Source organism: Leptidea sinapis, chromosome 8 (assembly GCF_905404315.1).
Source record: "Leptidea sinapis chromosome 8, ilLepSina1.1, whole genome shotgun sequence".
NCBI lineage: Eukaryota > Metazoa > Arthropoda > Insecta > Lepidoptera > Pieridae > Leptidea > Leptidea sinapis.
In genome coordinates this window covers 12,298,579-12,311,118 of record NC_066272.1, presented here as the reverse complement: position 1 = coordinate 12,311,118, position 12,540 = coordinate 12,298,579, and the positions used below count along the sequence as shown (strand labels likewise).

Here is a 12,540-nt window from a genome sequence, read left to right as displayed (position 1 = left end):
TTAAATACAAAATCCATTTATTGCACTATCGAACACAAAAATGACAATCTATATTACATAAAAAATTTAACACTTCAGAACGATTACAATTATTTTACATTAAAAAGTTTATTTCTCAGAAAAATCAACTTTCATTCGTATATAAATCATCAATAAACTGTAAAAATTTCACGGCTGAGATTCGATCCATTGACCTCGCCGATTCAACCACTGGTCCAAATGACCGTATCATTAAGTTGAAATAGCCGAACTATAATTAGTTAGAAGTATAAAACTTTCATCCATAATTTCAAAGACTGTCTTACGGATTTTCGATCAGGCCACGTGTCCTGACGCGAGTTATCAAAAGTGCTCAACACCGCTAAAGAAGTTTTCACTTCAAAAAAACCTACGAAAATCAACTTTCTGGCTGACTGAACTGATAATAATTGATAGTTGAGGTGGCCATTAGTTCTTTACGTAAAGGTGTTTAATTGAATGATGCATTAGGGAGCTCATTTCGAGTACAATGCCCTCTGCTTTGTGGACGTCACGCGCGTGTCTTTACTTACATTAGATAATGAAATTTTGTTCCGTAAACACCTATTACATAATAGTATCATTATATCATTAGTATAATTGTATTTCACGCGTACTAACTCGTGTAAGATGCAAGTTTTGACATGGAAGGTGATAAAGAGAGCAGGTAGATTAAAACTATGTAAAAGCATACATAAAGAAATTTTCAACCTAAGCAACGTATATCTTTTCGAAATACTAGTACATACTATAATAATAAATTAATGCTTAACAAAATCTATAAAAAATCAGCTCTGTATTAATTACTCGTATATGCCGTTATAAAAACTCTAGGACATATTAGTTGCAGCCACATCCTGAGAGTTGAACAACATATACCAAAATTTACGACCCATGCGTACTCGAACGGCCCAGTTTGAAAGAGCGCTTGGACGGAACCCGACAGGTCGATGGTTCGAGTCCCTCATAAATTCATAAATTTTGGTTACTAATTTTAATTTGTATAATAAATCCCAAATGTGAGTGTCGTTGGAAAAAGTTGGAGACAAAGATATAAATGGCGTAGATATCATAACTAAAGTATGCAGAATTAACGCCATAGAATATGTCACCAAGCATAATGAAACCGACAAAGTAACAGCTATTAAAATATATGACTTGAATACTGTAGTTATAAAAACATTCGATAATAATTGTGACTCTAAGGTACAAGCTATTCTCATAAGGAACAAAGAAGATTACGACATCGTAATATCAACCTCGTTAGATTTCATTACTGAGATATTTACTGCTGGCTCAAATATAGACGAACCGCTATTTGTTCAAGTGTATTCTTCCTTTCATGCCACATGTTTACACATATTTATAGATATTATATTGAATAGACCTTTCCTAAATTTACATTGGAGATATTATAGTATGTAACACAACAGATCACTGAATAAGCACCTTTTATGGTGCTATAGTATTAAATTTAAAAATATATCCCTTAATGTGACGTGTATAGTTGGGACACCTACATAATAACGGTACACTTTTCTACAATAGGAAGTAATGTGCCTTTAAAGAGACAAGTGTAGGTAGAATGATAACTATAGCAGAACTAAAGCACCTATAGACCATGTTGAGTGCACGCGGATGCATCTTTGTATGGAAAGTATGTCGATGCGGTACACCACAAGTGGTCAAGGAGCAATATTACCTCGGTAAGACTTAAGCGTTCACAATCTTTTGGCTCGTCAAAGAAACACAAAGAAAGATACCCAATTTGCGCACACATTCGACAATACCTTATCGAAAGCTTCAATTGCGCAATCGAATATTATGATGCAACAAATATAGAAACAATATGCTATAAGCGAAAGTCTTTTTATAGTGTGTACTCAACTAATGGAAAGTTATTATCAAAACAATAATATAAAAAATATACTCAAGTGTTTCTGTGCAGTTTCAAAATCAGTCATAAACATATTATGAATTGCCACGTAAGTAGATAGCTAACTAATAACTACAAAAAAGGAATGCTTAAAATCTTTTAAAAGTCTAATTAAATAGTCATAATGTTAAGATATAATAAACATTATCAGTTGATTTACATAATGAGTATATTTCATTCACTTAATTCCTTTGAAAGATTAATTTTGACGACAAAAAACTTGTTGCACCGGTTTTATTACCGTGAGAAGCAGTATTTCGGACAAGTGAAATGAAAGGTTTCTAAATCACTACTATATTTAACATGTGATGTTTTTACGGGATGTTTCGGCAGTCAGGTAGTCCTTTTGTGGGAGATCTTTTTTTGTACACATGGCAACACCTGTTACGAACTTAGGTCGACGTTATAATATTTTGAAATAAGAAATTGCTCAACTAAATCACCCCAAAGTTATTTAAAAGCTACTTTAATTTTTTTTTTGCGTTATTATTATTATTTTTTAAATGAAAAGTATAATAATGATATAAGAAAGACTGGCACAGATGAGTAATATTTTTGAGACAATCTATCTACCTACTAATCTATTATAGTAGCTAGGGTAGGGTTTCTATGACTGAATCAATTAAACATTACAAGTTGATTACAAACTACCATTGAGAAATATCTGATGGCACAAAAAAATTAATAAATTGTTTGTAAAGATATACCCCCTTATTCATAATGGTCCGCTAACTTTAAACAGCCGCTTAGGAGTGCTTTTTCTCATTTTGACTTAGGTCAATAGAAGAAGACAGAGTGAGAATTAGTAATGCTTTAAGTTAGCAGACTATTATGAATAAGGGGGATAATAAATATAAGCTATAGTAAATCGTTTCAATGGTCTTATACATATCTAATCAATTTTATAACATGATAAGGTGTAATCTGCATTTCACTTTTTGCTATCAAATTGTGTAAATTTAAAAATTTTACTTACATCTTCTAGAATTGGACAGCTTTTGTAGCGAGACTTCTTTAATGCAAGTTCCCACCAAGGCACTGGAGGCTTCGCCCGTAGTATAGTTTGGCATCCAACTTTCGGGTCTTGCGCCTCGTACAGGGTTCCCAATGGTCTTGAAGATTTAGCGGTATCTGATTCATCATCGTTAGCAGGTATACCAGTGATACATTCACAACACTTATGGGGTTTTTTGTTCAGTTGTGGTCTAATATCTGAACTGAATGAATGCCTATAGCTCAAACGTTTTGAAAAGGCATTTGATTCGCTCACCGAACGCCTGAAAAGGTTTCTGTTCTGTAAAGGCATCTTTGGTATCTTTCGCACGTCACTTATTATGCTTGACGAGTCATTTAGCTCAGAAATATCATGTGTCAAAGGAGTATTGGGTTCAGAATGGTATTCAAATTTATTTCCCCTTAGACTTCCAAACGATACATTTTCATTAACAGCAGCTGGTTTCAATTCTAAAAATTTCGGCCTTCTCATATTTAAGGTTGCGTATTTCTGGGGTGATTTGTGAAATCTTGATTTATTTGGCAAATCTTTTAATACATCTTCTGTATCTGTTGAGGGTATGGTTGAATTATCACTGTAGCTCGATATAGGCCTGTCAGTATCGGTAAAGTACGACGACGACTCAGAGCAGTTATCGCGATCGCTATTTCTCTTCCGATAGTCTACAGATGATCCCGTAGTGTCAGTGCGCACGGAATGTTGTTCCGCACTGTCCTGGCTCGCTATACTTGTTTCATATAAATGTCGATCACCGTTATTCACCATTACAACATTTAGTTTTTCATCTTCTTCTTGCGCCAAATCTCTTGATAATTCTAAGCTTTTCAGCCGCCTTCGAGGTTTTATGTTTATAGAGTCGTAATGACTATTTTCTCTTCCGTGTTTAACTGGTGAGGTACTTTTAGATGATGGCGGACTGGCGTGCGTATAAACGGGATCAGTGAAGCTGATACGAGTCGGTTTATCCTTGTGAAGATTGTCTGATTCATTTGTTACGTATTGAACACCACAACTGCTCTTTAAAAAGCTATTTTTACCATTTCTTTGTAATGTAAAATACTCTGAATGCCTTTGAGGTAGATTTGATAGATTATTTGGTTCAACTAGACTTCTTATCTTGATCCGACTTCTCGGCGCTCGGATAGTGGCAAAACCATCGTGAATTGGTGAGCCATAATATGTCTGTGAGGTTGTAACTGCCATTATATCAATAACCACTATTTACCATAAATCACAAAACTTGAGTCGAAATAAAGAGTTCCTTAACTGTTCAAACATAGTCATTTCCTTTTCTGTTACAAAAAATTTGTTGTTTTAAGCTATATTTGGTACACAGTTCATAAACACGGGATTATTATCAGTTGAAACAGGAACACAACGAACAAAACCAATAGCCATGTTGAGTAAAATTAATTTTAGACACAGTTTAATGATCATCTTCTCCATATGCAGGTACTTGAAACATTACGATTAATCTATTTAAAGTTAAATTTACATGAGGTTGTGGGCCGGAGTTACTGCCGTAAAACCCTACTAAACAAGAGTCTTTTATTTTAGTCTATGAGTTAGAAAGAGATATTGTATTTATAGCAACCTGATAACTAACTAGATCAAGAACTTTTTATTGTTTTGCAATTGAATTTGTCTGAAGTATATCAATTCAGTTATGTTTATTCAGGACTGTAGGTTTAATATACACGTGTAAAATATTAATAAATGAGAAAGTCTTTCAATCATTGTATACGCATTTGATGTAATGCTTAATCGAATTGAGGATAATATTATAACATTTTGTGAATTACAAATATATATTATTTGATGTTGCAAAACAAATAGTTTTAGCATTTCGCCCTACGTTTAAATGAGGCAATTATCATAATATTATGTTATTACTATTTGCAATAAGCTTTAAGGAATATCTAATGCTTACGATATCATTTTATCTTGTTTTGCAATGTCTTACACCAACTCCATGAATTTACTTAATTTGGGTAAGCAACAGAAACTTCAGACAACATCATAACCATAAATAAGAGATTATTTAATTACAACTTTCTTTTTTACCAGTCGCGTTACTTCGTATCAATGACAACGAAGAATACTATTATAAAGCTAGGTAATTAATAGGGTTATTATGTCTTTTCAGTTAATATGTACTCTCTGGTCACAATAATAAGTATATCGCTTTGTTTGAATCATTAAAATATTTTTTAAGGCACACTATTAAATTTAAATATATTTGAAGTTTTGTTTCCCATTTTGGTACAGTTTAAGGCTTTATTATTGATAAAATTTCTGCCCTAGAAGGATTGTTAATGCTTACTTCTTATTTATATATGTCATCCAAATATTTTGAGTTTTCTTTCGAGTTAGTTCCGCCAATATTTGTCATTAAACAATTCGACACGTGTTTCGCCTCTACACGAGGCATCCTCAGGAGACGTTGACATGCCAAACTGTGGCACGAGACATTTCGAGTCTCGTAATACGGATAAAAATGGATTTCCGCAAAGTGACGCCTACTTCAATATTTTTTTTTATATTTCATTTAAATTTTTCTTAAATTTAATATGTGTATCTAAGTGAATATTTTTATTATGTGAGTGTAAATATAAAGTAATCAATCAACTACGGTTTGTAATAAACTAACTGTGCCAAGGCGGAGAAGAGTTCATGCCCGCACCGGTGCCGGTGCCCTTGGACATAGTTTCTCAAACTATTACATGCGTTTTTTTCGTTTCCTTTTTACAATGAACTTTAAACATTAACATGCAATCTTTATAAAATAATAAGTAATAGAGGTGACATTTTATTAATAATTTTTATGAAAGATAATATTATAATTTAAAACTGTTTTAAACCAGCTTCGACAAAATTTTAAAAATTTCTAAATATAACTGTACAATTCTATAGTAGGTATGGTAGGAAAGTGGATGATACGGTAGGAAAATGGATGTGAGAACTCATATTTCATTAAAATATTATGTATATCTATTAAAATTATCAGTTTATGTGAACCTTTATCTAATTTCAATTTATTTTATTTTTCAATTAAGTAATGTACACAAATTTATTTATAAGTGATCCTCACCTAACCTAATCAACCAGTATTTTGATAAAAATCTGAGGCATACTTTTTGGAATGGATGGTAGTTTTTACTTTTAATAAGTAATATCACATCCTATTTGGAGGTAAAATCTTTGAATTTGAATTTATGATAACTTTATATAATATTACTGGTTTTTTAAACCTTTCTAATTTTTTTTCCTGTATACTTAACTCATTGTAACTATTTCACTGTAGTATGTTTTAATAAGAGTTTGTAGTCATGTTAATTTGTATAACTTTGGTTAATATCGTTACCTTTTAAGTAAAAGTGTTGTATAACTTTTGGAAACATCACTGGTGAAAGTGTTAGTTTTAAGTTCTGTTAATATTTATTAATAACATTTGTTATGTTTTTAAATTGATAACCCTCACTTCTAGGATTAATATACAAATAAAATTTGAAAATCAAAATTTTATGAACGATGCGGGTCCCGAACCCACGACCTCTGTCTGGCATTCCGTGTAAAATAGAGCCTGTAGATAAAGCCACAACCTGAGAGTTGAACAAAGCATACCAGATTTTATGATGATACGTCACTCGAAAGGTTAGCCTAGGAACGCCTGAGATCGTGGGTTCGAGTCTCGCAACGTTCATAAAATTTTGTTTTTCAAATTTTATTTGTGTATTGCAATACCGTTTCCTTGCTCTACATAAATAAAATAAAAAAATAATCTTACTTCATATAACAGAATAATGAACGGAATATAGATTACAAACTTTGACAACCTTGTCGTGACGAAGTAAAATGTTTTATAGCCGTCTCTTTCTTACAAACGCATGAGTCCGCCTTGTTAGTTGTTGGTTATCAAGGGTTTGAATTCACGTATACAAGTCTTTGTAATGTTTTAATATGCAGACGTTGTCATATCGGTTGTAAGCTACTTGAATACCCTTTTAATTAAAGGATACCGAAAGTATTTATAGATAAGGATACAGTCTATCAACCTGAGGAAGAAAACTACAATAAATATGTGGATTTTTTTTTATTTTTTTTTATTGGGCAATACAGAACAAATACGCATATTTTTATGAAATAAGTACCACGAAAACCTCGCGGGTTTATCTGGGTACTTAGAGCCATTCAATTCTTTTTTTCCAAATTCTATTCTTTTTTCAGGAAGTATCTTTTAAAGCGAGTTTTGATTTTCGTGGTGTTTATGTACATTTCTTGCAGCTCTTTGGGCAGTCCGTTAATATAATCTGGTATTACGTAATTGACCGTTCTCTTCCCATATTTCTTATTAATTTTTGGTAAAATGTATTTGTGATTTATATCAAGTTGTCGTAAACCAAAGGGTCTATTGTTTTCGATTAACAGGGTGGGATTATTAATTTCGGTTAAAATAGAAATAAGGATGAGGATGATATCGATACTGGTTTTTTAAGATTTACTTATTTCAAAAACGTTTGAAAAATTGTGGATTTTGTTTTGAAAACGCCTCGTTTTAAGAAAAACAAACAGAAATTTAATTTAATGACAGATGTGAAAACTTCAATGACTTTAAATTTAGTCAAAGTTGTATAATGCTTCTGATAAATTTTGAGTTAAAACAGAAACTCTGGTCAAGAACGTTATAGTTGGCACGGGACATGTCGAAAAGAGCTGACAGCAGATCACCGGTGATGACGGTGATGAAGATTGGGCTGTGCATGCGAATTAACTCATGACTATTAGTAAAATCCACGCTTTTTGATATCTGATAAACATGCAATATTGATGTTATCGGATAGAACTATTTTTTAACACAATAAGGGACGAGACGAGCAGGACGTTCAGTTGATGGTAATTTATATGGCCTGCCCATAACATATCCAAATATCCAAAATGATAATATGAGAGATAAGATATGAGACACAAGATGTTAAGTCTCATTTGCCCAGTAATTTCACTAGCTACGGCGCCCTTCAGACCGAAACACAATAATGCTTACACATTACTGCTCATAATCTAGCCGGCATCCTGTGTAAAGAAGCCTCCCAATGGTTAGTATAGCTTATTTATTAAATCGTATTATTAAAAATATAGCAACTAATCGCTTCGGTATAATACAAATTAAAACAACAACATCCTCAATTACACATCATAAAAACTACTAAGGTTATCCGTAAGCTATCAGTCTACTTAATGTCATTGTGAAACCCGTCGTAATATTCCGTGATGCTTATAAATATTTATTCCATTGTTTGAGATCAATAAATTGCTAAAGATGATCTCGGTATATATTATCCTTAATCATTTATACGTTTAGATAAACCTGCGGCCGTTTTCAATAACGTATCTCTAGTAACGGATACATTGCTATCACTGTTTAATGACAAGATCTATCCATAGTGATGTCAAATATAGTTATAGTCCAATGCTTTATGTCGATAGGTTATTGAAATGTAAGTAGGCGTTAAAGGATAGATTTGTCTTACCTCTAGTAAGTTAAACTAAGGATATATAGGTTATTGTAAACGGCTGCTAGACAGCTGAGAAAACTTGGAAAAAATTGAGTTTAGAACTAATCTCTATTTTGAGCGACTCACGCACTCTAACACAAGATGTCATACAAATCCACGTAGCTTATCGTGCACACGTAACTAATATTCCTGGCCTGTTTTTATTGGTCGTCTACCACCAAGAGACTATATTCAGACGTATAATTTATCTAAGGTATTATCATTTTTGATTCGCTATCTAACAACGTAATGACATGCTCAAGTATGTTTACGAAGTAGAAGGCCGAATGATTGTCATTTATAAGATAATATAATCAATAAAGTCGTTAAAGAATATCACTTAGAATTCAATTTCGTGTTATAAGAACTATCATTGACATTAATCTACGCTCTACTCTTACAAGTCTTATAACTTACTCGTGTAAGACGACGAGTCTCTGACGTTTGAGTATTTTTATTGCATCAATTCACATACATTAAATAATTTTTTAAGCGATGAAGTTGTAAATATTGCTTTAAAAGAGTGGCAATGAGTTCCTTGCCACTTTTTTTGAGTTACCAACCTTTTCCGAATGGTGGTTAAAATATGTAAAAATTATGACTCATTCATAAGTGCCAATTCTGAACTTAATTAACAAAATGATATTGATACGCCCTGCCCATTACAATGCAGTGCCGCTCAACGAAACATAAAATTCTGAGCATTAAGTCTACATTTGCGCACGTCCCCTTGTGACATAGGATGTTAAGTCTCGTTTGCCCAGTAATTTCACTAGCTACGACGCCCTCCAGATCGAAACACAATTATGCTTACACATTACTGTTTCACGGCAGAAAAAGGCGCCGTTATAGTACAATAACGTAGTACAAGTAGTATAGCATAATAACAGTAAACACTGTTTTATAAAGACTGTTAATAAATATAAAGGAAGATACACACACACACACCCGCACACACACACACACACCCGCACACACACACACACACACACACGCACACACACACACACGCACACACACACACACACACACACACACACACACACACAACCACAACCCACTTATACCACGTCATATTATAAAATAGTAAATCCATTATTAGAAGTAAGTTTTACAATAGTATTATTATAACCTAACTTAAGTTATGTGGATTTTGTGATGTAATAAATAAAATAAATAAAAATCTTAAGTGTTATGAATTATATGTAATTAACTCAAAGGCAAACATCGACAAAAGTCGAGATGATTGAAACTTAAAATTTGCGATTTCGAAGCGAGAAGTTTCATAACTGGCAACCAGTTTTTAGGACAGTGTTGGGTCCCATCTGTCGCACACATGCTCCTAACAGTTTTAACAAACACGATAGTCTCCGACTGTATAAAAAAGTTAAAACTATAAAGTGTCAAGTGACACAATATTTAATATTCATAACTTAATATTTAAATGGAGAGTTATACAATTTCATTATAAGAGAAACTCGATCAAGTTAATTATTAAGAGATTCAGTGGTTACCCACCATTTACAATTTTTCTTTATTTTTCTTGAATTTTTTTAACTTTTCTTTCTTTTGAAACTTACTCTACTTTTATAAATTTCAGTAAAATATTTATTGGTATTTCCAACAGTCACTCCATGTTTTTGTATAATAAAATATATTTTTACACTGTTACAAATAAATAATAAAACCAAGATTCTGCAAACTCCAAAAAGACCACTCCAATTAAAAAACATGTTTCTTTTACAAAAGTATTTAAAACATACATTACATAGTATTTTTAAATCACAATAAGGGACGTGACGAGCAAGAGACGTTCAGCTGATGGTAATTGATACGTCGCTTGAAAAACCCAAAAATTCTGAGCGGCACTAAAATTATTGCGCTCGTCACCTTGAGACATAAGATGTTAAGTCTCAAATTGTAATTTCACAAGCTACGACGCCCTTCAGACCAAAACACATTACTGCTTCACGGCAGAAAAAGGTGCCGTCTAGCCGGCACCCTTGGGCCTGGGACTTCCCTATTCTTTTCATGAAAAGAATAGGGAAGTCCCCATAGGCATGCCCCGGGGAAGCACAGGGCTAATGTCTTGTGAGACGGTATGGGAACCTCCTTAAGCGAGTCCGACTCAGATTTGGTAAAATCGTTAATCTAATATTCATTTTTGCATTAATTGTGTAAAATTTATAAAAAACTAGCTGACTCAGCAAATGTTGTTTTGCCATTTTGCGATGGTTGACGGTTAATTTAAATTGGGAAAAAAAAATATAATTAAAATAAATATTCGATTGCCATCTTGCAACCCATTGCGAATCTGCGGATGTAACAGAATAATAGAAAAATTGCGATACAAAAATATGTTTTGATCGTAGACAGGCGAAAATTTGAAGTCTTAGTATGTATTTTTCAATGCTGAATCATAATAAAATAAAATAAAATATATATAATTAGGGATGAGCCTTATCATTTACGGGTATGAAAAAATAGATGTTGGCCGATTCTCAGACATACCTAATACACACAAATTTTCAAACAAATTGGTTTCGCCGTATCGGAGGAGTATGGTAACAAACACCGGGACACGAGAATAGAGAAATATATAAGATATTGCACCGAATACATATTATATTGTACATAATATTTATAAGCCAATGAACAGTATGCTCGTAAAATGTCGCATCTGTTATATCAGCTTACATATATGAGTATTATGTGTCTTTAGGCTTTTTATCTTAACTAAATAACCTGCAGTCTTTGCACAAGATGACATCTGTTACAATGTTTGCTCCTGTGTTTAAATTTCAAGTAATTCGGTCAAGGAAATACAATACCGCACGTGACATACAACGAGTGTGAGACGTAGTTTGTGACTAAAGTAATAAGCCTGGCCTGTTTTCATCGGTTGTCTAGAAGCAAGAGGCTGTATCCTAGACGCAGAAAATATATAAGGTTCAACCGTTAAGAATAATTTCAGAAAAATAAATTTCAGCGTTAACGGTGTACATACATAAAAAAAATACCGATCGAATCGAGAAAGTCGGTTAAAAAACATAAACTTGTTATGCCTTCATTGGTTAGTAAGTCTTTTGGGGGACGATGTATGCTTTTACAATATTATCCCCGAAAATGTACAAAACAAATGTGTTAGGAATTTTGAAATACAAAGGAATTGTACAAATACGTTAATGTGTTTATTTTTACTATAATGACTTTACTATGACTTTCTTAATTATACCACAGATTGGGAATGAAGTTACGGCCTCAGGTTATTCACTAATCAATTAATAAGCTTACATTTATCAGTTTGTTCAAGAATTACTTCACTCAGTAAATAAACTGATTGTATTTCAAGTGATATTCTATCGTTGGATCTAATTACGAACATACTTTCTTATAATGTGGCATGTAATTTAATAACTGTGCCAGAATACAGATATAATTATTAATATTTAAGTTCAAATAGGCAAAAGCAAAATTCTGTATTAGGTAATTGTTTAAACATGTTCGTGTGATGTTAATTGTGAATCTCACATTACAATTTATTTTTCTATCAAATATAATTTTTAGTACCGTCTTAAAACGACCCCTATAGCCCAGTAGTTAGTGACCCTGCCTACTGAGCTAGAAGTCCCGGGTTTGAATTCCGGTAGGTGCCATCATTGATATAATGATGAATATGCATGTTTGTTTCCGAGTCATGGATACTTAAATGTATTTATGTATGTTTAAGTAAGTATATTGTATTAAATATATCGTTGTCTTGCACTCATAGTACAGACTAGGCCTAGTTTGGGGCAAGATAATTTGTGTAAGTGTGTTTCTATTTATATTATTACTATTAATTTATTATCATAAGTGTTCATGTGAAAACTGTATTTTAGATGCCCTAAATAAATAAATTTATGAGAGTTTAAATTTAGAATAGTTACAGATTATTTCGAGAATATGTTGAATAATACATTAGTATTTTGTAAAATATTTATTATAAAATGCATTAAATCAAATCTAACAATGTACAA

The 12,540-nt window shown here is 32.5% G+C and overlaps 1 protein-coding gene across 4 annotated transcripts in view; it reads right to left on the bottom strand.

Moving 5' to 3' along the window:
* Positions 1 to 12,540, bottom strand: part of LOC126965649 (protein sickie-like) — a 100,182-nt gene that overhangs the window by 26,410 nt on the left and 61,232 nt on the right. For 2 of the 4 annotated variants that reach the window (XM_050809328.1, XM_050809330.1), the window contains exon 2: positions 2,931 to 4,261. The exons of 1 other annotated variant lie outside the window; for it this stretch is intronic. In XM_050809328.1, the coding sequence (XP_050665285.1) occupies positions 2,931 to 4,172 (1,242 nt within the window). In that variant the 5' untranslated portion in view covers positions 4,173 to 4,261. Of the gene's footprint in view, positions 1 to 2,930; positions 4,289 to 12,540 lie in introns of all 4 variants that reach the window. One more of the 4 variants, XM_050809329.1, reaches the window with a different exon arrangement.